We start from the raw sequence: 24602 nt of genomic DNA on the forward strand, positions 1-24602 counted from the left end.
TGCAACAACCTGGGCCACAAGTCCTTTCTGAATAGCAAATCCTATCCTTCTAAAAACAAACTCGTTAGAACCAGCTGTCATAACGTTACTGTTCACACACACACACACACACACACACACACACACACACACACACACACACACACACACACACACACACACACACACATATATATATTTTCCTCCGTAATTAGCTATATTATTTAGGAAAAGTTGGAGATTATGTGAAACTCTAAATGAGATTGTTTCTTTATTTATATCATACTTTTTCTTAATTAGTAATAGAGTTTAGAAAAAACTTGAGTTTTTGGAGTGCTCTAAAAAATAGATTGGTGAGAGTATAACTATAATATACTAGCCATGCGGTTGAAAAATGTCCACGGTCGGACTACTATTCTTAAACCCATTATGTGTAGGCCTGTTAATTTTCAGGCTTTTAATTTTGGTTGATGTGCTTAAGCCCATTTGTATAATATATATATAATATAATATTCATTTTTTCTTTTGTTCTTTCATAGTTTCATTGTCATTTTTTAGAAAGAAATTTTGTTATGTTAAAATTCACCTGAATTCTTTGTGGTGTAAGGGTTTAGGAAAATCGTTTTTGGTTGAAACTATTGTTTTTAGCAATTTAGTTTTTTTTTTTTTTTTTTTTTTTTTGAAGTGAAAATTTTATTGATGATAGCCGATAACTAATTTTACAAACAAAAATAAAATAAAAATAGGACAAACGCGTGATGGGCCACAAGTCCTGAACGAGGGCATTAGCCAATGAATAAAGCAAAAAATCCTATCCTTACAAAACAAACTTCGTTAGAACCGGCGGCTTTGTCATAGCAATGAAATAGATTTTTTATTCTTGTTCACCTAAGGGGTTTAAGCTAAAACACACATTTGAAAGTCTATCAAAACATACACACACACACACACACAAACACATGTGTGTGTGTGTGTGTGTGTGTGTGTGTGTGTGAATTTTGCGTGAAAAAACGATCTAAGAAGGTTATTTTTTGTTTACAAAAACCGGTTCGTTTACGAAGTTTGTTTTTAGAAGGAAGGATTTGCTATTCGAAAAGGACTGTGAAACTTGTGTGTTTATTTGTGTGTGTGTGTGTGTGTGTGTGTGTGTGTGTGTGTGTGTGTGTGTATAGTTCCAAGCGTTAGCTTTTAGTTCGAAACAAATAACATTATGAAGTTACAAATATAATTAACTGAAGATTATAAGTTCGATTCCTTTCAAATTAATCCCAAACTTGTTAACATAACAATGGAGAAAAATGAATGTTATTGAAGAACAATTTTAAGAGTAAGAAAGTTCTCACATGTTATTTAACAATGTTAGCAAACCATTGTATTCAAAGTTTCTCAGTGAACGGAAATTACATGAGTTATAACTTTTAAGACGTGGACATCACTAAGAACTTAACATGGTCTTATATCGATCTATAGTTTTTAATTTTCCTATTATTTATTCATAGCTAGCCAAAGAACCTCACCTAATGATTGTGTGATGCAATCTCAGCCATAAAACAAAAGATAAGATAAGGGTTGTGATGCTTGCAACTTGGTGAAAAGAGGAGATATTTGCTGTAGAAGAGTAGTTGCAAACTTCTAACTTGCCTTGAAAAAAACATAAAGTTAAAAGAAGACTAAAAAACTTGAAGAAGCTAGTAAAGAGAAGATGATCATTCGAAACACAAAAATGAACTGCCATTGCCATTGAACATATCAATAGATAAGTAAATACACAAAAATATCAATAGACACAAAAATACGACAAAATTCCACACGTTCAACTTTATATTTCTCTTTCACATTTCACATAGAGAGCAATACATTTACATAACTAAATGATCTCATTAGTAGTCCTAAACTCTTACATACTCCAAAAACTCATTCAAGTGTACACTTTTTTTTTTTTAATTTTTTCATACAAAATAACTATCTGTATAGTCTAATCACTCTCTATGGTATATATACCACATAATATAATTGTTTTCTACGGTGATCCTTCATTGTTTGGTACTTGTACGACCATAAATAGTTGCAATTCGTTGTGCACCATGAACATATTTGTTGTGCACCTTGAAAGTGGCCATGTGATTAACCACTGATCTTTGCATCCCTAGAGTTTGTTCTATCACTTGTCCTGCAATGCCAAAAGGTCAATATACCACACCAATTCAAAAGTCTATACAAAAAATCTATGCTATGTGCTTATATATATAACAAACATGCATATTATGTACATGTCGGTTTTGTATCTATGCCAAATTATGTTGTTACCAATATGTTTAGCCTAAATCTTGAATGGAATATCTAATATATTGCCAAATTAAATGCAAATAAATATATTTAATGGTAGTTCTAACTGCATATATAATATAGATCACAACCATAATATTTGTTAAGCAGGGTACGTTGGACTCATCGTTGGCTCGTAATGGTCTTGTTTCAAATCACCGTACAACTTTTTTAGAGCCTCCAAGCGAGTGCCTTTGGTTCTTCAATTCTTTAAGCTCCTATAGCTGCTAAAATTATTGATGAAAACAATATTAGAAGTTTTAAATGCAAGAGTAAATAGATTATTATCACATTTGTCACTGTTATATATATTGACTGACATCCCTAACATAGGTAACAAAGTGTCTGATCAAAACTAATGGAACCATTCTATGAGACAACTCCTCAAACAGTCAAACTCACAATTAAAACCATTTGATCACATAAAAAACATAGCCATTAATATGACTAAAGAATAGGAAAAAAAAAATCAAACTTTCATAGAAAGCAAAAATCTATATTATTAATTATTATGAGGGACAACCAAAAGCTACCGCAGCGTTTAAGAGCTCCAGAAAATGCTAAGCATTCAACTGCCCGTTACTGACTTGCAAACATCTTACATAGTAAATTGATGTCAGATAATATAATACTATTTTGATGAGAAATAGAAGTTACATTAGCAAATGAAAATAGAATTCCATACACATTCCAATTTAAGATTTTGATGTCTAATGTAATTTTATTTAAATAAAAAGTAAAACTAATTGGGTAAAATCAAATGGATTAAACATACCTTGAGATGTATTGATGTCGTTAAAAGCTTGAGAAGGATTTGTTTCACAACCTTTTCCAAACCAAGAAGTGAATGCTCCTTTGAACTTGTCCACCACACCTTTTCGGGGCTATCTTTACCGTAAAACATGAACCCCTTCACTCTTTGAAGCCCCAACCGGGTCACCCACCTTTTTCTCGATTGGTCCACCTTACCCATGGGCTTGTTCTCTCTATCCATTTCTTCTTCATCATTACGCTTGTGAAAAACATCCAAAAACACCCTAACCCATTGCCTTCTTCTCATCATTGTCCACAACCACTTTTCGGCTTATGGAATGCACCGGATATAATTTCGAAAGTGCTTTATCTTCTTCACCGGTTTCAACTTCTCTACAATATACCCCTTAATTAAAGCAACTCCTTTATCTGTTTCTCCAACACCCCTTCCGTGTGGTCAACCTCGAGAACCGGTACCCATATTGGTGTCAACACCAATACCTTCATCCATGTTTTTGGGTAATCATACTTGTACCGGGGATCTTGGAAATAAGCGCACTCCAAAACTTCTTTTCCCATATACTAGTGCATTCTTTCCACCTTTATTTAATTCTGCTTCGGTAGACGAAGCAGAATCAGGACTACCACCATATCCAAGCTTGGAAGCTGCCATATTTTTTGCCGAGACATTTGCTGAAGAGATCTTCTCCATGTAGATGCTTTGCTGTGTTGTGGGCTCTTCAACAGACTCTGTTGTCACAATGGGCTCTTGCAATTTTGTCATCTGTTTTATCACCATACCCAATCTTAGATGCCACAACATTTTTTGCCGAAAGAGCTTTATCGACAATTGCCAAGTTTACTGATGGCATCTTGTCTGTGTAGCCACCTTGGTTAGGCTGATACTAATGAAGTTCGCTTGACATTCGTTTGCAATCATCTTCGCCAACAGAGTTTTACCACAGCCTGGAGGTCCATAGAAAAGCACTCCTCTTGAAGGAGACATACCACACTTTTCAAACTTCTCAGGATGCTCCACTGGATATTGCACAGTCTCTTTAAGTTGCAGTTTTGTCATTTGTTTTATCACCATACCCAATCTTAGATGCCACAACGTTTTTTGCCGAAAGAGCTTTATCGGCAATTGCCGAGTTTACTGATGGCATCTTGTTTGTACGTGTAGCCACCTTGGTTAGGCTGATACTAATGAAGTTCGCTTGACATTCGTTTGCAATCATCTTCTCCAATAGAGTTTTCCACAGTCTGGAGGTCCATAGAAAAGCACTCCTCTTGAAGGAGACATATATACCACACTTTTCAAACTTTTGAGGATGCTCCATTGGATATTGCACAGTCTCTTTAAGTTCCCTCTTAACGTTCTCAACCCCACCTATATCCTTGTAGGTTACGTTAGGCACTACAACAACCGTCTCGCAGAGCAGAAGGATTGCTGTTATGTATATACTTATGGGGCAGAGCTGTTGGGGGGGAAGTGTTTCCATGAAACCAGGCTTACTCTCCTCCTCTTCTTTATTCTCTTATACTTTTGCAACGTGGGTCTCTACAAACTTTGGGACACTCATTTCTAGCACATTCGAAAGCCAAATTAGTAAAGAGAGCAACAAAAAAATTTAAAAGGAAACATGATTTCACACAACACAGAGATTCAAACAATCATTAGACAGAAGAAGCCTTTCCAGGTCTACATCCTAGATAAGTGGAAACACAAATAAATCATAAGATGCTCAACTATTAGATATGACAAGGATTATTGTTTACATTTTTTGACCCCGGGGTATAGAAATCATCACCATCCCTATATAAGACAAAGAACTTGTGCACTAACATGTACTAGATACTTACTACTAGAAATAGTAGTACACACGCACACATTAGCATAAGAATTTGGAATATGATTTGTAAAAGGAATATAGAACAAGTAGGTGAGCGATGAAAGTCCTTATAGTGTGGCCAATTAAGAGCACTCCCTCAAAACCATTGCGATTTGCAATTCAGGACATAACAACCAACGCTTAATCATGAAAATATGAGCATGTCATTAGCATAAGTGAACGAACATATATGAAATTAAAACCTATACAAAGTAATGCATTTGCTCCTAGACCTCAAAAGCACTAGCACCAAGTACCAAACATTCTATAACAAATAATTCTCTCTTCTTCAACATCCAACATATTTGACAAAAGCAATACACAATTAAATAATCTAGACCCAAAACACCTCATTCTTCAACAAAATCAAACAAATACAGGATTCATCTTACCATTAATCATCATAAAGTCGAAATCAAACAATCAATGATAACTCACCTCGATTAGAAAGAATAAAGAGACGAACGAAATCCCAAAATCTAGTTTCAAATACAAAATCCAAGTTAATCCATTGAAATCATTTTTTTTTAATTAACTGAAAAAAATTTAGGTTGAATTGCTCACTTGCGTTGCTGGAGAGAGAGACAAAGAGAGAGAGCTAACACTTGTGGTGCTTGAGTGAGAGAGGGAAAGAGAATAGAGAAGTACCGATCGATTTGCCAAATTAGGGTTGAAGTGGGAAAATCATGATCGATTTTGTTCTGGCAAAATATATCCAAGTTGGATATATTTTTCCCGCATCAAGTGGGAAAACTAGGTCATGTGCTAAGTTTGCCAAGATGTAAAATGCTACCAAGCAGCGGCAAATGGGTTTTTAAGTGGGAAAATATTGTTTTGCCAGCGGGAAAATCGGTTATCAGGCAGGGCCTTAGACTTTCTATCAAGAACTTTGTCTTTTATGTTGTTTCGTATTATCGATTAATAAACTGTAGGACATGTTCATTAGGAAACAGAGAGAGACTGGTGCAAGTATAGTCACTGGAACCCGATATGTTAGAGGTGGTGGTGTACATGGGTGGAACCTAATGCGTAAACTGACAAGTACAGGAGCTAATGTACTTGCTCAAACACTTCTATGGCCTGGTGTATCAGACCTGACTGGATCTTTTAGGTATAATCCATTCCGAACATATTTTGAATTTATTGGTATCAATGAACAATTAGGTGATAGAAATCCAGCACATCTTTGTAATGTTACAGGCTCTACCGGAAATTTGTCCTTCAAGATGTCATCAACTCCTGTGTAAGCAAGGGATATGTTTTTCAGATGGAAATGATTGTTCGAGCTTCCAGAAAAGGTTATCATATAGAAGAGGTATAATATTCTCAGGCCTTTATAATCATGCGCGCAATCAATGTTGGCGGATAAAGTACTTCTAAAATCAAGCAATTGTTTTTGGAGGATAAAATATCTTTCAGCCGGTCAGCTACAAAGCTTGTGACTCAAGCACATGTCATAACTAGTATCTGGGGATTGCTCTTGCAAGTGTAAAGGGCATCAAGTGTTAACTGCAAATACAGAAAATAGATGTTTTGTTATGTGCCTTAGTAATACAGCTCCATGTTCCGTAGTTGATGGGTGCTAGACTTTATCATATTTACTAGCAAGTCATGTTTGTTTAGATATTTTGTTTGTGGTATTTTGTCTAAAAGGAGGAACATATTTATGCAGAGATGCTTTTTCTCCTTCCACAAAATATTGTTAAATCCTTAACTGCTGTATATTTCTCCACAGGTTCCTATAACCTTTGTTGATAGAGTATACGGGAGTTCAAAGCTTGGAGGATCTGAAATAGTTGAATATCTGAAGGGACTTGCCTATTTGTTCGTTACAACATAAATTTGTATGAACATGACTCATAGAGATTACATTGTTTTTAGAAAACTACTTTTAACAGGAGTAAATTGTTATTCAATTTTGTAAGGAAGGTTCATCTATCTACTCTCGCCTTTTCTTTTTCATTTTTCTTTTCTTTGTGTTTCGTCAGCTTATTATGTTTGTACATCTCGTTTCATTTGTTTTGCAAAAAGAACGCAGGTTTACTTAGTTTAGTTACTTGATTATGATTATTGTAGTAGCTTAATAATGAATAATGGACTGGGTCAGCGGAAAAGGCAGTGGGGGCAACATACTAAGGTGTGTTGGGGAGTATGGGATCATGTCCACGGAACCCTAATCAGTAGATGGGACCGTGTACGGTCAAAAGATGAACCGAGGGATGGGGGGAAAGACGAACAGCTTAGCTGGGAGTGACCCCGCATGGGGATGGAGACCAAGTCAGCGAGACGAAGATTGGAAGACAGCTTAATAAGATAATTTGGGAGCAGGAGAACAGAGCCGCAGAACCCTGAGTTGCGGACGTAACCTAGGTACGGCAAAGAGGGGAGCCACCCGATGGGAGGACAGGTGGACGATCCAGACAAGAGGGGAAGGGGTATAAAAAGAAGAAGGGAGAGAGAGAAAAGGAGGGGGCCGCTAAAAGAAAGAGGGGAGGAACAGTGAGAAGAGAGGGGAGAAGCTAGAGAGATTGTTGAGCTGAGATATTTAGGGTTCATACATTTGGCGCCGTCTATGGGGACAAGATAAAAGCAACCTAGAAATGGCACCAAAGAGAGCAGTGGGTAGACCAAAGAAGGTGAGGGTTCAGGAACCGATGCCGGAAGCGGGATTGAGGAGGGGGAAGAACGAGAAGAGGGGCGAGCAGCGGAAGAAACACGACTGATGCGAGAAGAGATTGAGAGGCTGAGAGAGGAGAACGATGAGCTGAGAAGAGAGAGAGAGAAGGCGGAGGAAGAGGCCGGGGAAGAGCTAAGTGAGGGGTCTGAGAATGAGATATCTGAAGACGAGGAGGAGCCCGGACCAAATCTTGTGGAAAACCCGGTAGCTGGCTTGACAATGGAACAAGTCCAAGAAATGATAGACAATGATAGGGAGGCAAACTGGCAGCAGGCGAAGGAGAACAGAGGAGCGGCCAGTCTGGTGGTGGCGGGGTTGAATCGCAACCCATTAGCATATGACATATGGGCTTCGGAAGTCCCAAAGCGGTTCGCTCAGCCAATGTTCGAGAGGTACGACGGCAAAGGAGATCCAGCGGATCACATCCATCTTTTGGCAACAGATGCCACTTTGGTAGGAGTCTTGGTATGACGGTCTGCGGTGTATGATGTTCCCAACTAGCCTTAAAGGAGGGGCATCAGATTGGTACTACAGGTTGCCAACAGGGAGCATAAAAAATTTCCAGGAACTGGAGTAGGCGTTCATAGATCACTTCATACATCAGAAAAAATGGGTGGTAAATATCGCGGATCTATTCAACGTGCGACAAAGATCTGCGGAGTCAGTTAGGGAGTTCCTGTGCCGGTTCAAGGCAGAGACACTGAAAGTGGAAAATTTGGATGAGAGGACATCGGTGATAGCCTTTGAGAGAGGCTTGCGTCCGGGGACAGGAGTGCACCAGTCCGTAGCCAAGAATGAGATCGCGACGTTACACGAGCTGTACTCGTGAATGGAAAAGTATATAAGATATGAAGATTCTATGCAGAAAGATTCCAAGAGGTCGGGGAAGGCAATGTTGTCTTTGGATAAGGAACGGGAACACCGGAAGGCAGAGACATCAGAAAAAGAAAGTGGGGGATACCGCGGATACAGAACACGGGCAGAAGGAAACCGGGAAAGCATCCGAAGGGAGTACAGGGAGAGGAAGCCATATCGCGAGATGGAACAGACTCCACTGAATAAGCCATTGGGTGAGATCTTGCCCTTAATAAAGAATCTGCCGGGGTATGAAGGACCGCGGAGCACACCAATAGAGATACCAGAGAAACCCTTCTGCGCATATCATCAGATAAGGAATCATGAGACGAATGACTATTACGCTCTAAAATGGTTGGTTCAGAGATTGGTGGAGAAAGGGAGGATGAGAGAGTTTGTGAGAGACGCTCGGAATGAGGAGCGCGTGCCGCCGCAGGGAAGAATATTGGGAACCATCAATGTAATTTACAGCGGTGAGGTTCTAAGTCATAACGCTCATAGAGAAGATAAGGCGGACCGCAAGCATCCAGCAAATCAATGAGAGAATGGATAGACCACGACAAAGGGAGGTGGCGGCAATAGAAAAGGACATAATCATATTTAGTAGCGCGGACCGCCGGGCAGTGGACTCACCACATGAAGATGCGCTGGTCATTACAGTCGTGATGGGAAACTACATTGTGAAAAGGGTGTTGATTGATTGTGGAAGTGTAGTGGTTTGTTATTCAGAGGAGCTTTGGAGGAAATGGGAGTCGATCCTAAGCACCTGCGTCCTTCACGAACTAATTTGTATGGATTTAACGGGAGTATGACAGAGTCCATGGGGGAACTCTTATTGCTCGTGACAACAGGACCAGTGACAGTTTTTGCCTGATTTATGGTGGTAGATTCTGCTTCGCAATATAATGTAATCTTGGGAAGGCGGTGGATTCACGAGATGAAGGTGGTCCCATCAACGTATTATCAGGTAATACGATTCCCCACACCTACCGGCATGTACGAGGTTTACGGTGATCAGGTAACTGCCAAGAACAGTCATCGGGGAACAGTGAAACGGTTGATCCACGGACCAGAAGGAGAGACTTCCAATCCTAGGAAGAGGCAGGCATAACAATTACAGTGCACCTCGGTGGAGGGGAAGGAGGAGACATCGGCGGTCCAAAGACGCTCAACGAGATTGAGGTGGTGAATATTGGAAGGGGGGAAGAAGAGAAGTTCACGTCGATAGGATCCAGTTTGCCAGAAGAATGGAAGGGTAAGTTGATACAGTTCTTGTCCGAAAATAGAGATGTCTTCGCTTGGACAATAGAGGATGTTATTGGGTTGGACCCGGAATTCGCTTGTCACCACTTACATATGAAAAAAGATGCTAAACCCGTGAGGCAAAAGATGCGTAATATTAGGCCAAAATACGCCGAGGGGATCCGTGAAGAGGTCGCTAGGTTGAAAGGGGCGGGGATAATCCGAGAGGTTGAGTTCACCGACTGGTTGTCTAACATAGTCGCGGTACCGAAAAAGAATGGAAAGGTGCGTATGTACGTGGATTTTACTGATGTAAATCTCAAATGCCCGAAGGACAGTTATCCCATGCCGCGAGTAGATGAGTTGGTGGATAGGACGGTAGGATTCAAGATATTTTCCTTCATGGATGTGTCGATGGGGTACAATCAGGTCGCAATGGCCAGATCAGGAAAAGACATCATTTGTGGTGGAAGGCGGTACTTACTGTTATACGAGGATGTCGTTTGGTTTGAAGAATGCGGGGGCTACCTTCCAGCGGTTGGGTGAGAAAATATTCGAAAGCAAGATTCGGAAGGGAATTGAGATTTATATAGATGACATGGTGGAAAAAAGTATGTTTGAAGAAGAACATATAGAGGGTTTGAGAGAGACCTTTGGGATACTACGAAAATACAACCTGAAGCTGAACCCCGAGAAGTGTACATTTGGGGTGACTACGGGAAAGTTTTTGAGTTATATCGTTACTCATAGGGGGATCGAAGCTAACCCCGAACAAATAAGGTCCTTAGTAGAGATGTCGTCTCCGCAGAATGTGAAGAAAGTACAGAGGTTAGCAGGAAGGGTCGCAGCTTTAAATAGATTCATTTCCAAGTCATCCGATAAATGCAGACCGTTGTACAGGTTGTTAAGGAGCACACCGGATTTTGTGTGAACCGCGGAGTGTGAGGAGGCATTTCAGGAATTGAAAAAATATTTGGGCAAAGCGCCTTTGTTGTCACGACCCGAGACGGGGGAGAAGTTGTACTTGTACTTGGGGGCCACGAAATATGCAATTAGCTCAGTTCTAGTTAGAGTGGTACGGGTGGTCGACAAGATGGAGAAACCGGTGTATTTTCAGAGCAAGACATTACTAGACACAAAAACGCGGTACAGTAGAATTAAGAGGTATGCCTTGGCATTAGTTTTCTCAACCTTGAAGCTGAAACCCTACTTTGAAGCGCATGTTGTGGTGGTGGTAACGAATTTGCCTCTGAGACAAGCACTGAAGACAAAAAAATCTGGTAGAATGTTGAAGTGGGCAGTGATGCTGAGTTCCTATGAGATACAATATCAGATACGAACCGCGGAAAAGGCGCAAGCGATGGCTGAATTTCTGGCAAAGTTTTTTGCAGATGATCCCACATGGGGAGAGGAAATGGTCATGGAACTAGAAAGGAAGGGCGAACCAAACCTCTTAGACCCGTGGGATAAGAGGAATGGATGGAGGGTATTCGCAGATGGGTTGGCTACCGATGCATGCAGCGGCATAGGAGTTGTGTTGGTTACACCTGATAATGGCAGAATAGAGCAAACTATGAAACTAGGGTTCGCAGCAACCAGTAATGAAGCAGAATACGAAGTGGTGATAGCGGGATTGAGAAATGGCCGAAGATTTGGGAGTGAAGGAGCTGACAGTATATTCCGATTCAAATTTGGTGGTGTGCAAAGCGAATGGAGGGGGTTCGCCACCCGATGCCTCAGGATGGCAAGATATTTGGATGTGCTGTGCAAACGATCTGCAAAATTCACAAAAATCAAGTTCCTTCATTTGGGTCGCGGAGAGAACAGACATGCCGATGCCCTGACATATGTAGCAGCCGCAATTCCGGGGTCTGAAGAAAGAACAATATGAGTGGGAAGGTTGGAGAAACCTAGCACCGAGGACACGGTAGATATTTGTCAGGTCGCAGAAGAAAGCGGGGGCTGGATGGAGCTAATTAAGGGCTTTTTGGCGGGAAAAGAAGTGACATATAAGAAGGAAAAAAGAAGATGGGAGCAGACTTCTTAGAGATACGTTATGCTAGAAGGAGAGTTGTACCGAAAAGACTTCAATGGACCACTGTTAAAATGCTTGGGTCCGCGGCTATCCCATGAGGTGTTGGCAGAATTACATGAGGGAGACTGCGGGAACCATTCAGCGGGAAGAACTACGACACATCGACTACTGACACAGGGGTATTTTTGGCCCCATATGAAAAGGGATGCCGTGGAATTTGCTAAGAGATGTGACAAATGTCAGAGGTTTGCCCAGCTGATATTCGCCCCCGCAGAACCATTATATAACGTCTCGAGCCCTTGGCCATTCGTTATGTGGGCAATGGATATAGTGGGACCACTGCCCATGGCCAGTGGCAAATGGAGGTTAATGCTCGCAGCCACTGATTATTTCACGAAATGGATTGAAGTCGTACCCTTGCAGCAGGTGAAGAAGACGCAAATCGTCAAGTTTTTATGGGAGAATATTATTTGCAGATTTGGGCTGCCGTATGCCATCATAGCAGACAATGGGACTCAGTTCACAGGAGCGAAGGTGGCCAGGTTCTTACAAGCCTATAAAGTGAAACAGGGGTTCTCGACCCCTTACAATCCCGAGGACGGACAGGCAGAGTCATCCAACAAAACTATCATGAACAACCTTAAGAGGAAGTTGGAAGATAAAAAGGGGGCGTGGGCAGACAAGCTGAATTATGTACTATGGGCCTACCGGACCACACCTCGGTCGTCCACCCAAAAGGCCCCATTCTCATTAGTGTACGGGGTGGAGGCTGTGATCCTTTTTGAGATGGTGGCAGCTACGACACGAATAAAGGCTGTGGAGGAGGGCTCAAATTGGAGAATTTTAGCAGCGGATCTGAATTTGGCAGAGGAGAGAAGAGACATAGCCTGTATAAAGCTGGAAGAGTACCACCGAAGACTGCAAAGACAGTACAACAGGAGAGTCAAGCCGAGACAGTTCCAAATAGGTGACCTGGTGCTCCGTCGAGTGACACCTAGTACCAGGGAAGAGAAAGATGGAAAGCTGGGTCCAAACTGGGAGGGACCTTATACTGTGGTGGATATCGAAGGGGCGGGCACCTACAAATTGCAGACGCATGAAGGCAAATTGATAGAAAAGCCTTGGAATGTAAGAATGCTGAATTTTTTTTACAACTGAATGTACTGAAGTTCCAAAGCAATGTAAGGAAGGTCCAGAGCAGAGGACTAGAGCTGTTTGTAAATATATAAAACCACCGCACTTTTGTGAAAAGAAATATGTTTGGTATGTGTGATTTTTAAATGAGAATGCGAACAACAGACTAGAGATACGAGAGACACCTGGGGCAAAGAGAGTGCCCCAGCAGGCTGCTACGCTTATCCGAGGGATAGGCAGCGGAGGGGATATCCCTTCACTGACACTAGAGATGGGAGGAGCCTGGAACAAGGGTGGGTTCCAGCAGGATGGAGAGCCTGATCGAGCCCGCGGAGTGGGATGAGCCCTCCGCGGATCATAGATGCAAGAGACACATGGGGCAATGAGAGTGACCCCCCATCGGCTTTTGCGCCCCTCAGAGGGAGAAGCAGCGGTGGGGATGAGCCCTTCGCTGACACTAGAGTTGGGGGGGAGTCTGGAACAAAGTGAGTTGGTCCAGCAGATAGATCGATTGAGTCCACGGAGCGGGATGAGCCCTCCGCGGATAAGAGATACAAGAGATACATGGGGAAATGAGAGTGACCCCCTTGGGCCTCTGGGCCCATCAGAGGGAGAAGTAGCGGAGGGGGTGAGTCCTTCACTAACATTAGGGTTGGGGAAGTCTGGAACAAGATGAGTTGGTCCAGCATATCATAGCATGATTGAATCCACGGAGCGGGATGAGCCCTCCGCGGATAAGAGATACAAAAGATACAAGGGGCAATGAGAGTGGCCCCATTGGGATTCTACGCCCATCAGAGGGAGAAGCAGCGGAGGGGATGAGCCCTTCGCTGCCACTAGAGCTGGAGGGAGCCTGGAACAAGAGGAGTTGGTCCAGCGGGTCATGGCCCGAGAGGGTCCACGGAGCGGGATGAGCCCTCTGCGGATCCGAGATGCAAGAGACACATGGGGCAATGAGAATGACCCCATTGGGCTTCCACGCCTATCAAAGGAAGAAGCAGTGGAGGGGGTGAGCCCTTCATTGATGATAGAGTAGGAGTGAGCATGGAGTAAGAGGAGTTGTTCCAGCAGGCTTCGCAGCCTGATAGGGCCTGTGGAGTGGGATGAGCCCTCCGCAGATCAGAGATGTGGAGGATACAAGGGACAAGGAGAGTAATTCCTATAGGCTGTCACTCCTATCAGAAGGAGAGGCAGCAGAGGAGATGAGCCCTTCGCTGACGCTAGAGCTGGAGCGAGCTTGGAACTAGATGAGTTGGTCCATCAGGCTTGACAGCCTAAGCGAGCCCGCGGAGTGGGATGAGCCCTCCGCGGATCAGATATACAATAGACATAAGGAGCAAAGGTATCTGCCTTTATTGAAATGCGCCTTAAGGAAGTGTGGAAAGCTTCAGAAGGAAAATTTTAGGAGTATACTAAGGAAGGGGCTAAGAGCTGACCAGGGGCGGGGAACCTTGCATATGGGCATGATTTGCAAGTTAGACAATTAGATAAAGTTTAAAGATAAGGAGACAACAGACACATAAAACAGAATTAAACACCATAATCATCAAACATGGAGCAAAACAAGTATCAAGTTTGTAGCAGTGTTGCAATACAAAGATGTCTAGGGCATTCCCTAGGTGGACTCATCAACATTCATAGTATCAGTAACCCCCTCAGCGATTGCCGCGGGGTCCTTATCAACGACCGCCGTTGGGGAGGGATTTTCTTCGGGTTCTTCCAATACTGGATGCTCGGGGATGACTTCAGTGGTCGGAATAGCTTCCTTCGCGACCTCAGGGGATTCAATAACTGGGGTGGCAGGCCTTTCAGGGAGAAGCCGACCCTCCTGAGTGAGTCGCGAAAGCTCTTCCTAGATATTTTTGGCCACCCTTTTGTCGGCCAAGGCCTTGAATTGGTCGCGCAGAATGGTCATGTCAGCTTGGTGCTTCTTTGTGCTTGATTAGGTGGCCTCCGATGTTTTCGACTAAGGGCGCCCACGGCCCCGGTGTTCCGGGTAAGGGCGTCAGTTGGTGGTGGTAGTGGAGTAGCACTTCCCTTTGATGGCTTAGGCACTCGGTGACTGTATCCATGTATTGCGCATGTGAGGATTCCGCGGTCCTGAGCTCATCTTGTGCCTTAACTTTAGCCAAATTGGCAGCCGCAAGATCTGCTTGGAGACCAGCATTGGCAGCCTTTAAGCCAGCAGGGCCGTTGAGTTCTTGCTCCAGGGATGTCACCTTATTTTTTGCGCTGAAAAGGCCGCAGATCATAAAGGAGATGTCCAACCTCACCTGAGATTGCAGATGAAGATGAAAAGAGAGAGAGAGAGAGAGAGAGAGAGAGAGAGAGAGAGAGAGAGAGAGAGAGAGAGAGAGGTACCTTTTCCCAATTGGTGTATAACGAAGTACGGTGCTGGTCAAACGAACCCCTGTCAGCATACACTATATCCTTGGACAAATGAGAGTTATAAAACAAGGAGGCTATGACGGTGTTGTCCAGAGCAGAATCCACTTTATTCAACCGACAGTCACACACCTTGAAGATTGGACATAAACCCTTGACCGCGGCCAATTCGGGTGCCGGGGCGGTGGGTGGCACTGGTTCCTTGCCAGACCGGCGTGTGCGGGGGGAGGAGACAGCAGAGTGAGAGGGTGAAGAGGTATGGATTGGTTCTGCAGAGGCAGAAGCCTGCTGAGTGGTGGGGGCAGGCTCGTCAGAGACCTCCGTCCGCTGCCTCTTGGAGGGAGGCTGGTCAGTATGAGCTGACACTTCACTGGAGGGAACTTCCATCACTTCATCCTCATCGGAGTCACTATCGAACAACTTCTGTTTATGAACATCCATGTCAGCGGAAGGTGAGTGAGGAGAAGTATATTGGTCGTCCCAGGTAGAGATAGATCGGTATGATGGAACGTGTTCGGGGGCAGAAGAGTGGGGCAAATCTGGAGATTCGAGAGAGGCGGGGGAGTGAGGGCAAGGTTGGAGAGGCTGGCGGCGCGAGGTATGGGGGCGAGGCCTATGCTTGTGAGGAGGGGATGCTCGGGGCTTACGCTCCTTGGGAGGGGGATGACGGTAGAAAGGGGCAGATAAACCATCGATTTGTTGCAGATCGGGGATGGGCAGTAAAGGAGTCGCGGTAGTGGGATGAATACCTAGTTGAACAGCCTGAGCAGAACCAAGGTCGCAGAGTCGTTGGAAGATGGGGCAAGAGATCCCAGTGTAAATTCGGGATTTTGAGTTGGGTCGCCAACCTGCAATAAGAGAAGTTGTGGATTAGTGGATAAATTGAAAAGCGCAAAAGGAAAAGGGGAAAGATCTAGGAGACTCACCATATGTGATGAAGACGAGATGTTTTAGTGTTAAGTCAGAAGGAAGGTCCGCGGATAGAAAGTTGCCCGATACATATAACGGGTAGTGATGCCACACCTTGTTAGAGGTAGTGACACGAAGGACGAATGATTGCTTCGATGGACGTACACAGAAGGACTAGTACCCGACACCTACGTCTTTGGTACTTTTCTTGATGTAGTATTGAGAAAAAATATCACGGCTAGTTATTTTGGGCTCGCCGGTTTTGTTATATGAATTCGCGGCATACATAATCCTCCAAAAATTGCCGATGCCTTGGCAGGGGGGGGGGGGATGTTGAAGTGATTACACACCTTGACATCAAGGAGGGTGAGGGGAAGCCGCAGACCGGCGACAATTTGGCCTACAGTAACAACGAGATACCCCGGGCGGCGGGGAATTGAACCAAGTAGGGTAGTGAGTGACGGAAGGCACATGCTCCAATTCTATGTTAGCTGGGATCCCATAGGCAACCCTAATTGCGGTCAAATTAGGTCTACAAAATTGGGATGGGGGGGTAGTAGAGTGCCCTGGCGTCCCGAGGTGGATGGGTCCGCAGCAGGAGCAAGAGGGGGTGGAGACGCTACCTCAGAAGAACGGGAAGAGGAGGAGGGATCGGAACCGGGGTCCGACATCGGAAAGGGAGATGAATAGACTCTAGATGCAGAAGAAACTCAAATACAGTACAACTTAAAGAGGATAAAGCCTAAGAAACTTACCGAGCAAAAGGGAGAACGTGGTGACGAGCTTGGAGGAAGAACCCGAATGAGGAGAAGGCCACCAAAAAGATCACAACAGAAAGGGTTACTGTGGAGGTATAAGTAATCCAGAGAAAAATCATGAAAAGAAAGTGAAATGGGAAGGAAGACAAAGAGAGAGGGAGAAACTGAGAACAAAGTGAGGGAGGAAGGAGAAGGAGCGAAGTTTAAATAGGTGGAGGGTAAAAGAGTAAATTCCTGTGGGTGATAAGATCGAAAGGTTGGCTGCAGCTCCAGCCAAAGGTTGACACGTGAAGGTTCGAGAAACGAGGGGTTGCAGAAAACACGCGTGATGATTACCCGTCCCATCGCACACATCTCGAGAAGAGCTGACCTCAGGATAGAGAAATGAAGCGGTGGGAATTCTCGACCTCAGACCAATTAGCTGGCCGCGGAGTCGAGAAGGGGCATTTGTAGTAGCCTAATAATGAATAATGGACTGGGTCAGCGGAAAAGGCAGTGGGGGCAGCATACTAAGGGGCGTCGGGGAGTATGGGATCATGTCCGCGGAACCCTAATCAGCAGATGGGACCCGTGTACGGTCAAAAGATGAATCGAGGGATGGGGGGAAAGACGAACGGAAGCCACGGAACCCACATGGGGATAGAGACCAAGTCAGCGGGACGAAGATTGGAAGACAGCTTAATAAGATAATCTGGGAGCAGGAGAACAAAAAGGGAGTCACCCGATGGGAGGGAGTCACCCGATGGGAGGACAGGTGGACGATCTAGACAAGAGGGGAAGGGGTATAAAAAGAAGAAGGGAGAGAGAGAAAAGGAGGGGGGCGCTAAAAGAAAGAGGGGAGGAACAGTGAGAAGAGAGGGAAGAAGAGAGATTGTTGAGCTGAGATATTTAGGGTTCATACAATTATCAAAATAACGTACATATCTATCCAATGCAATTTGTTAGTTTAACAATGTACAATAATCAAGTTTTGAAAATGTAAATTCGTGATCCGTGAATTTGGTATGCTTACTTTTTGGTTTGGGATCAAACATGGTTAACCACTTAACCAGACAGTTTAGAGTTTAAATTGATTAGCACAGCGCCACAGCAGCAATAAAGGTTGGCAAACGCAACAGCATTTGAGCAAATGACACCGCCATTTCTGTGGAATACACAGCAGGAACAACTGACAGTTCGACTCACGGTGTTAACTGTTAAATGACTGAGGTCCATTTCTATCTTTTGAAAATGGCGACCAACCAATCATTTGTTAATATAATTTTGAGCCCTACATGTCCTACTAGATACTGAGATTTTAATATATGTATGATATAATATGTCTTCTGCAGTTCTGCTGAGTACCGAACTACCGATACAGAATTAAGTTTTTCTAGACTGAAATTATAATCAATTGAAGCTTTTAATGGATTGCTTATGTAGGACACTTCTATTGCAGCACAGAAGCGTTCTTCATCAGTGCTCTGCTAGCTACATGCCTACATGGTTTCATAACTTTCATTGTCCGAGGTAGAGACCAAAACTTTATAAGTAAATTTACTTGCTGGGATTCTTTTGTAAACCAAAAGGTTTTGCGTTGCTAGGACCACGGCTTAACTTTGAATCTCTGACAATGATATGCACCTAGTTTATTAAACAAAGACACCAGAGGGATATTAGCAGATATCTAAAATAATGGGAACACACTGCAGAATATGTACTTAATTTTAGAGCACTTTATATGGACTTCGCCAAGAATATAACAAACTCACCGTCGATCATGAATAAGTGGATTGCAAATGTATTTATATATATTAAGTCAAAGTGTACTCCACAGCTACCAAATCAGACAAATTATTGTAAACTTGAGGTGTCCATTTTTGGTGAGAAACATGCTGATTCTGGAAACCTTATCCAATTCAATTATTTATCGATAGATGGTGGTATGATTGGTGCAATAATGTCGACTATGAATGCCATTAACTCATAAATTTTATATAACAGATGCATTTGTGCCGCATACAATGAAATTGAAGCTTTATTTTCTTGAAAAAAGAGAGAACTAGAGTTGTCGTAAAATGGGTGAATTAGGAGGAAAGCAGGTGATAAGAGTAGAGGAAGATGCAGAAGCTGAAGTCCGCATATGGAAGTATGTCTTTGGATTTGTCGAAATGGCTGTGGTCAAGTGCGCCATTGAGCTCAAAATAGCTGATGTCATTGAAGCCCATGGGCAACCAATAACACTGTCGGAGCTATCGACTGCACTTGGTTGTTCATCTTATTTGCTCCACCGCATTATGCGGTTCCTAGTGTGCCAAAAAATCTTCCAAGAGAAGTGCACGAGCAATGGTACTAAGGGCTATGCTCCTACTTCCATTTCACGCCTGCTTATGAGGCATGGGGAACGTAGTTTGGCCGCTTTAGTGCTATTGGAGAGCAGTCCTGTGATGCTTGCACCATGGCACTATTTAAGTGCCTGCGTACGACAGAATGATCCTCCACCTTTTGAAGCTGCTCATGGAAAAGATATATGGAGCTATGCAGCAGAACACCCTGCGCATAGTGAGCTCATTAATGATGCAATGGCATGTGATGCTAGGGCGTCAGTGCCTGCCATTGTGGAGGGTTGTGCTGAATTGTTTGTTGGGGTCAATACAGTTGTGGATGTAGGTGGGGGTGATGGGACTACATTGAGAGCATTAGTGAAGGCCTGCCCTTGGATCAGAGGCATCAACTTCGACCTTCCACATGTCGTGTCGGTAGCCCCGGAAAGCAATGGGGTTAAGCACGTTGGAGGGGACATGTTTGCGGCTGTACCAAAGGCTAATACAGCCTTTCTCAAGGTCCATATTTCCATCTGACTCTCTTGTTCGTTAAAGTATTTTAGAACTTAATATGAGAAGATTTATATGATTTGACATGACTCAATAGGTTGTTGGATATGATAATCTGTCTATTCAATTCTAAACTGAGACTATATTATGGTTGCAGTGGGTTCTACATGATTGGGGTGACGAAGAATGTATCCAGATTTTGAGAAATTGCAGAGAGGCCATTCTGGATGAGGATCAAGGGAAGGTGCTCATAGCAGAAGTGGTGATCAAGGAAGATGAGGATCATAGATTCAAAGATGTGGGATTGATGCTAGACATGGTGATGTTGGCACACACAGCCAATGGACAGGAGAGGACTAAAGAGGAATGGGGATCTATTCTTACTAAGGCGGGCTTCAGTCGATTCACTGTGAAGCCTATTGATGCAGCAGTGCAATCCGTTATCATCGCTTATCCTTAAGTAAATATCACATCCCAATTTGGAATTGCAACTTTGTGATTGTGTTGCATCATGTTTGATTGATCCTTATTGCTTTTGAACAAGCAGCAGTTTTTAATAAGTGGTCATATCATACTAAAATATATGTTATTTGCTTCCTAATCTAAAAGTTTATGTATTGCTTAAACCAATTATGTGCTCAAGTAGGTGTAGGATTTTGTGATCGAGTCTCTCTCTCTCTCATGTTCCTTGACTTGTGGAGCTTAATTATGAACTTGTACATCTAGGCTCACCCTAGATGGACATTCACATAACCCCTTAGACCCTTATCATCTCTACCAGACTACCAAGCTGATTTCGCTAATGAGGAACACGAAATGTAGATTTAGTTTCCTTGATAACAAGCCCATGGATGAAACCATATATGGCTCTGGAAGTTGCAGACAAAAAAGAAATTGTCCCACATTGGTTGGCCAACGAAGAAGCATAAGTAAAGCTGAATATAAAATGGGAGTTGGGTAACAATTGTAAGGCATCTTTGCGCTTGGGGCAATGACGCAGCTAGTGAGGTCTAACCGAGGCGCGTCAATTGCTGGTTGAAAACTATTTCCAAACCCCCTTTTCGGCCTTGGCTCGCCTGGGCCGTTGAGAATTTCTGGAAGGGCTCCCTCTAAACAAGGGTAAAGCCCTATAATAAATACCAATTACAAATTTTGTTTTTCACAGAATAGATAGCTTTATTTGCCTATTCTGCGTCCGTTGCTCAGCAGCTGAATTATGTGCAACAGTGCAAGACATTCAACATGAAATTCTTTGTTTAATAGTTGCAACTTGTGCAATGCAATTTGCTTTTGCCATTGCCACGGTTAAAATTATGATTCAGTTTCGTTGGGGACTGTAAGGCTCGGCTTTAATAGTTCTAGGTGAATCTTGTGCAATGTTCCTAAGTTCTAAATCTTCACATTTCATAATTCTACGATTTGAAGTTTCTGTAAAGCAAGGATTGAGACTTGCTACAGACACGAAAAACGCATTGCCAGCTAGAGGAGCTCTCAGCCATTAAGTGGTTCTCTACTCTTGCTCTTCACATTGGAATTAAACGACTCTGAAATTGTGGTTAACTATTTGATTAATAGGCCAGCAGCAGTGTTCTGCACAGACAGCAGTGTTTGCAAAAAGGGTGTTTGTGTTTCCCTGGTTCTAGTGCACAATCGCACATTCACCTAGTCATCATACAACAAATAATGCGTGTGAGCTGTGGCAGTTTAGGTAGGTTTAAAATATAAAGATCGCGGCCTTAAACTTTTAATTGTACCAGCATTCTATACGAAAACCTGTACATTGAGGCCGATCCTGCAAATCTTGAACACATTATCCTAAATCTATAACTTCTAGGTAGATCCATGAGTCAAGTATCCATGTTATATGGACTAGCCGTAGAGTACATCATCTTGGTCTCTCCACCCCTGTTGAATTTGTATGCCATTACTTAGTATGAAGTTAAAAAAAGAAAGGTAGATGAATCAAAATAAAGTAGGTAAATAGAGCTGAGGTTCAATGAAAACGAATCAGTAGGTAAATCGACGGATAGAGAGAGGAAGAAGTTTAGTTTCATTGTTTGGGGGATTTAATTGCAATTCTAGAAGTAAGTGGACATAAATTGCAATCCCATTAGAACCTTTTGTTGAACTTGTATGCCATTACTTAGCATGAAGTAAAAAAAACAGAGATAGTAGATAAATCAAAATAAAGTAGGTAAATAGAGGTTCAGTGAAAACAAATCAGTAGGTAAATCAACGGATAGAGAGAGGACGAAGCTTAGCTTCTTTGGTTGAGATTTCTAACTGCTAAACCAAGTATGCCTCCAAAAGGAGTGTAAAGAAGACAATATAAGAATAAAGGATTTTAAGTGAAGAGCTAGAAAAGAGTCTGATTTTTCCTAGAGAAAGAATAAATAGTGATTCATTTTTAGTAGAGACTCTCCAAAAATGCTTACGATTTTTGTCCCCTTATTTGGTATCTTTCCTATTTTCTCTATTATTTTTTTTTCCTTCGTAATTAGCTATATTATTTAGGAAAAGTTGGAGACTGTGTGAAACTCTAGAGGAGATTGTTTCTTTATTTATATCATACTTTTTCATAATTAGTAATAGAATTTAGAAAAAACTTGAGTCTCTGTGAGTGCTCCAAAAAATAGATTGGTGAGAGTATAACTATAATATACTAGCCATGCAGCCCGACAAGTGGTCGGGCCTGCTATTCTTAAACCCATTAAGTGTAGGCCTGTTAATTTTTAGGCTTTTAATTTTGGTTGATATATATATATATATATATATATATATATATATTATATATAATATATATATATATTATATATATATTATAAAGATTATGATAGTAACATTATGAAGTTACAAATATAATTAACTAAAGATTATAAGTTCGATTCCTTTCAAATTAATCCCAAACTTGTTAACATAACAATGGAGAAAAATGAATGTTATTGAAGAACAATTTTAGGAGTAAGAAAGTTCTCACATGTTATTTAACAATGTTAGCAAACCATTGTATTCAAAGTTTCTCAGTGAACGGAAATTACATGAGTTATAACTTTTAAGACGTGGACATCACTAAGAACTTAACATGGTCTTATATCGATCAATGGTCTTTTATTTTCCTATTATTTATTCATAGCTAGCCAAAGAACCACACCTAATGATTGTGTGATGCAATCTCAGCCATGAAACAAAAGATAAGGTAAGAGCTGTGATGCTTGCAACTTGGTGAAAAGAGGAGATATTTGTTGTAGAAGAGTAGTTGCAAACTTCTAACTTGCCTTGAAAAGAATATAAAATTAAAAGAAGACTAAAAAACTTGAAGAAGCTAGTAAAGAGAAGATGATCATTCGAAACACAAAAATGAACTGCCATTACCATTGAACATATCAATAGATAAGTAGATACACAAAAATATCAATAGACACAAAAATACGACAAAATTCCGCACGTTCAACTTTATATTTCTCTTTCACATTTCATATAGAGAGCAATACATTTACATAACTAAATGATCTCATTAGTAGTCCTAAACTCTTACATACTCCAAAAACTCATTTAAGTGTACATTTTTTTTTTGTTTTTTCATACAAAAAAACTATCTACATAGTCTAATCACTCTCTATGGTATACCACATAATATATTGTTTTCTACGGTGATCCTTTATTGTTTGGTACTTGTACGACCATAAATAGTTGCAATTCGTTGTGCACCTTGAAAGTGGCCATGTGATTAACCACTGATGTTTGCATCCCTAGAGTTTGTTCTACCACTCGGCCCTGAATGCCAAAAGGTCAATATACCACACCAATTCAAAAGTCTATACAAAAAATCTAAGCTATGTGCTTATATATATAACAAACATGCATATTATGTACATGTCGGTTTTGTATTTGTGCCAAATTATGCTGTTACCAATATGTCTAGCCTAAACCTTGAATGAAATATCTAATATATTGCGAAATGCAAATAAATATATTTAATGGTAGTTCTAACTGCATATATCATATATATCACAACCATAATATTTGTTAAGCAGGGTACGTTGGACTCATCGTTGGCTCGTAATGGTTTTGTTTCAAATCACCGTACAATTTTTCTAGAGCCTCCAAGTGAGTGCCTTTGGTTCTTCAATTCTTTAAGCTTCTATAGCTGCTGAAATTATTGATGAAAACAATATTATAAGTTTTAAATGCAAGAGTAAACAGATTATTATCACATTTGTCACTGTTATATATACTGACTGACATCCCTAGCATAGGTAACAAAGTGCCTGATCAAAACTAATGAAACCATTCTATGAGACAACTCCTCAAACAGTCAAACTCACAATTAAAACCATTTGATCACATAAAAAAATAGCCATTAATATGACTAAAGAATAGGAAAAAAAAAAAATCAAACTTTCATAGAAAGCAAAAATCTATATTATTAATTATTATGAGGGACAACCAAAAGCTACCGCAACGTCTAAGAGCTCCAGAAAATGCTAAGTATTCAACTGCCCGTTACTGACTTGCAAACATCTTACATAGTAAATTGATGTCAGATAATATAATACTATTTTGATGAGAAATAGAAGTTACATTAGCAAATGAAAATAGAATTCCATACGCATTCCAATTTAAGATTTTGAGGTCTAATGTAGTTTTATTTAAATAAAAAGTAAAACTAATTGGGTCAAATCAAATGGATTAAACATACCTTGAGATGTATTGATGTCGTTAAAAGCTTGAGAAGGATTTGTTTCACCACCTTTTCCAAACCAAGAAGTGAATGCTCCTTTGAACTTGTCCACCACACCTTTTCCAGGGCTATCATTACCAGAAATATGAACCCCCCCCCCTCTT

The 24602-nt window shown here is 41.7% G+C and overlaps 2 protein-coding genes, 1 long non-coding RNA gene, 1 other non-coding gene and 1 pseudogene across 5 annotated transcripts; 3 read left to right on the forward strand and 2 right to left on the reverse strand.

Annotated features, from left to right (window-relative positions):
- Positions 1 to 1688: 1688 nt before the first annotated feature.
- On the reverse strand, positions 1689 to 24592 carry LOC147490243 (uncharacterized). Its single transcript, XR_015202665.1, has 2 exons — positions 24457 to 24592; positions 1689 to 2531 (listed from the first exon to the last, which is right to left on the reverse strand). It is a non-coding gene; the product is annotated as an uncharacterized LOC147490243 (long non-coding RNA).
- On the reverse strand, positions 1788 to 5650 carry LOC147490244 (uncharacterized; annotated as a pseudogene). The gene is made up of 5 exons (XR_015201205.1): positions 5514 to 5650; positions 5388 to 5428; positions 4125 to 4642; positions 3080 to 3962; positions 1788 to 2528 (listed from the first exon to the last, which is right to left on the reverse strand). The product of XR_015201205.1 is annotated as an uncharacterized LOC147490244 (transcript).
- On the forward strand, positions 5875 to 6812 carry LOC147490245 (dolichol-phosphate mannosyltransferase subunit 1-like). Its single transcript, XM_086573411.1, has 3 exons — positions 5875 to 6060; positions 6150 to 6264; positions 6685 to 6812. The coding sequence occupies exons 1-3, from the start codon at positions 5885 to 5887 to the stop codon at positions 6787 to 6789; spliced, it is 396 nt and encodes a 131-aa protein (XP_086429537.1). The 5' UTR covers positions 5875 to 5884; the 3' UTR covers positions 6790 to 6812.
- LOC147490246 (acetylserotonin O-methyltransferase-like) lies at positions 18910 to 20894 on the forward strand. The gene is made up of 2 exons (XM_086574897.1): positions 18910 to 19766; positions 19915 to 20894. The coding sequence occupies exons 1-2, from the start codon at positions 19002 to 19004 to the stop codon at positions 20215 to 20217; spliced, it is 1068 nt and encodes a 355-aa protein (XP_086431023.1). The 5' UTR covers positions 18910 to 19001; the 3' UTR covers positions 20218 to 20894.
- LOC147490247 (U4 spliceosomal RNA) lies at positions 20731 to 20884 on the forward strand. The gene has a single exon (XR_015203330.1). It is a non-coding gene; the product is annotated as a U4 spliceosomal RNA (small nuclear RNA).
- Positions 24593 to 24602: the final 10 nt, after the last annotated feature.

This window comes from Coptis chinensis, chromosome 7, assembly GCF_015680905.1.
Source record: "Coptis chinensis isolate HL-2020 chromosome 7, ASM1568090v1, whole genome shotgun sequence".
NCBI lineage: Eukaryota > Viridiplantae > Streptophyta > Magnoliopsida > Ranunculales > Ranunculaceae > Coptis > Coptis chinensis.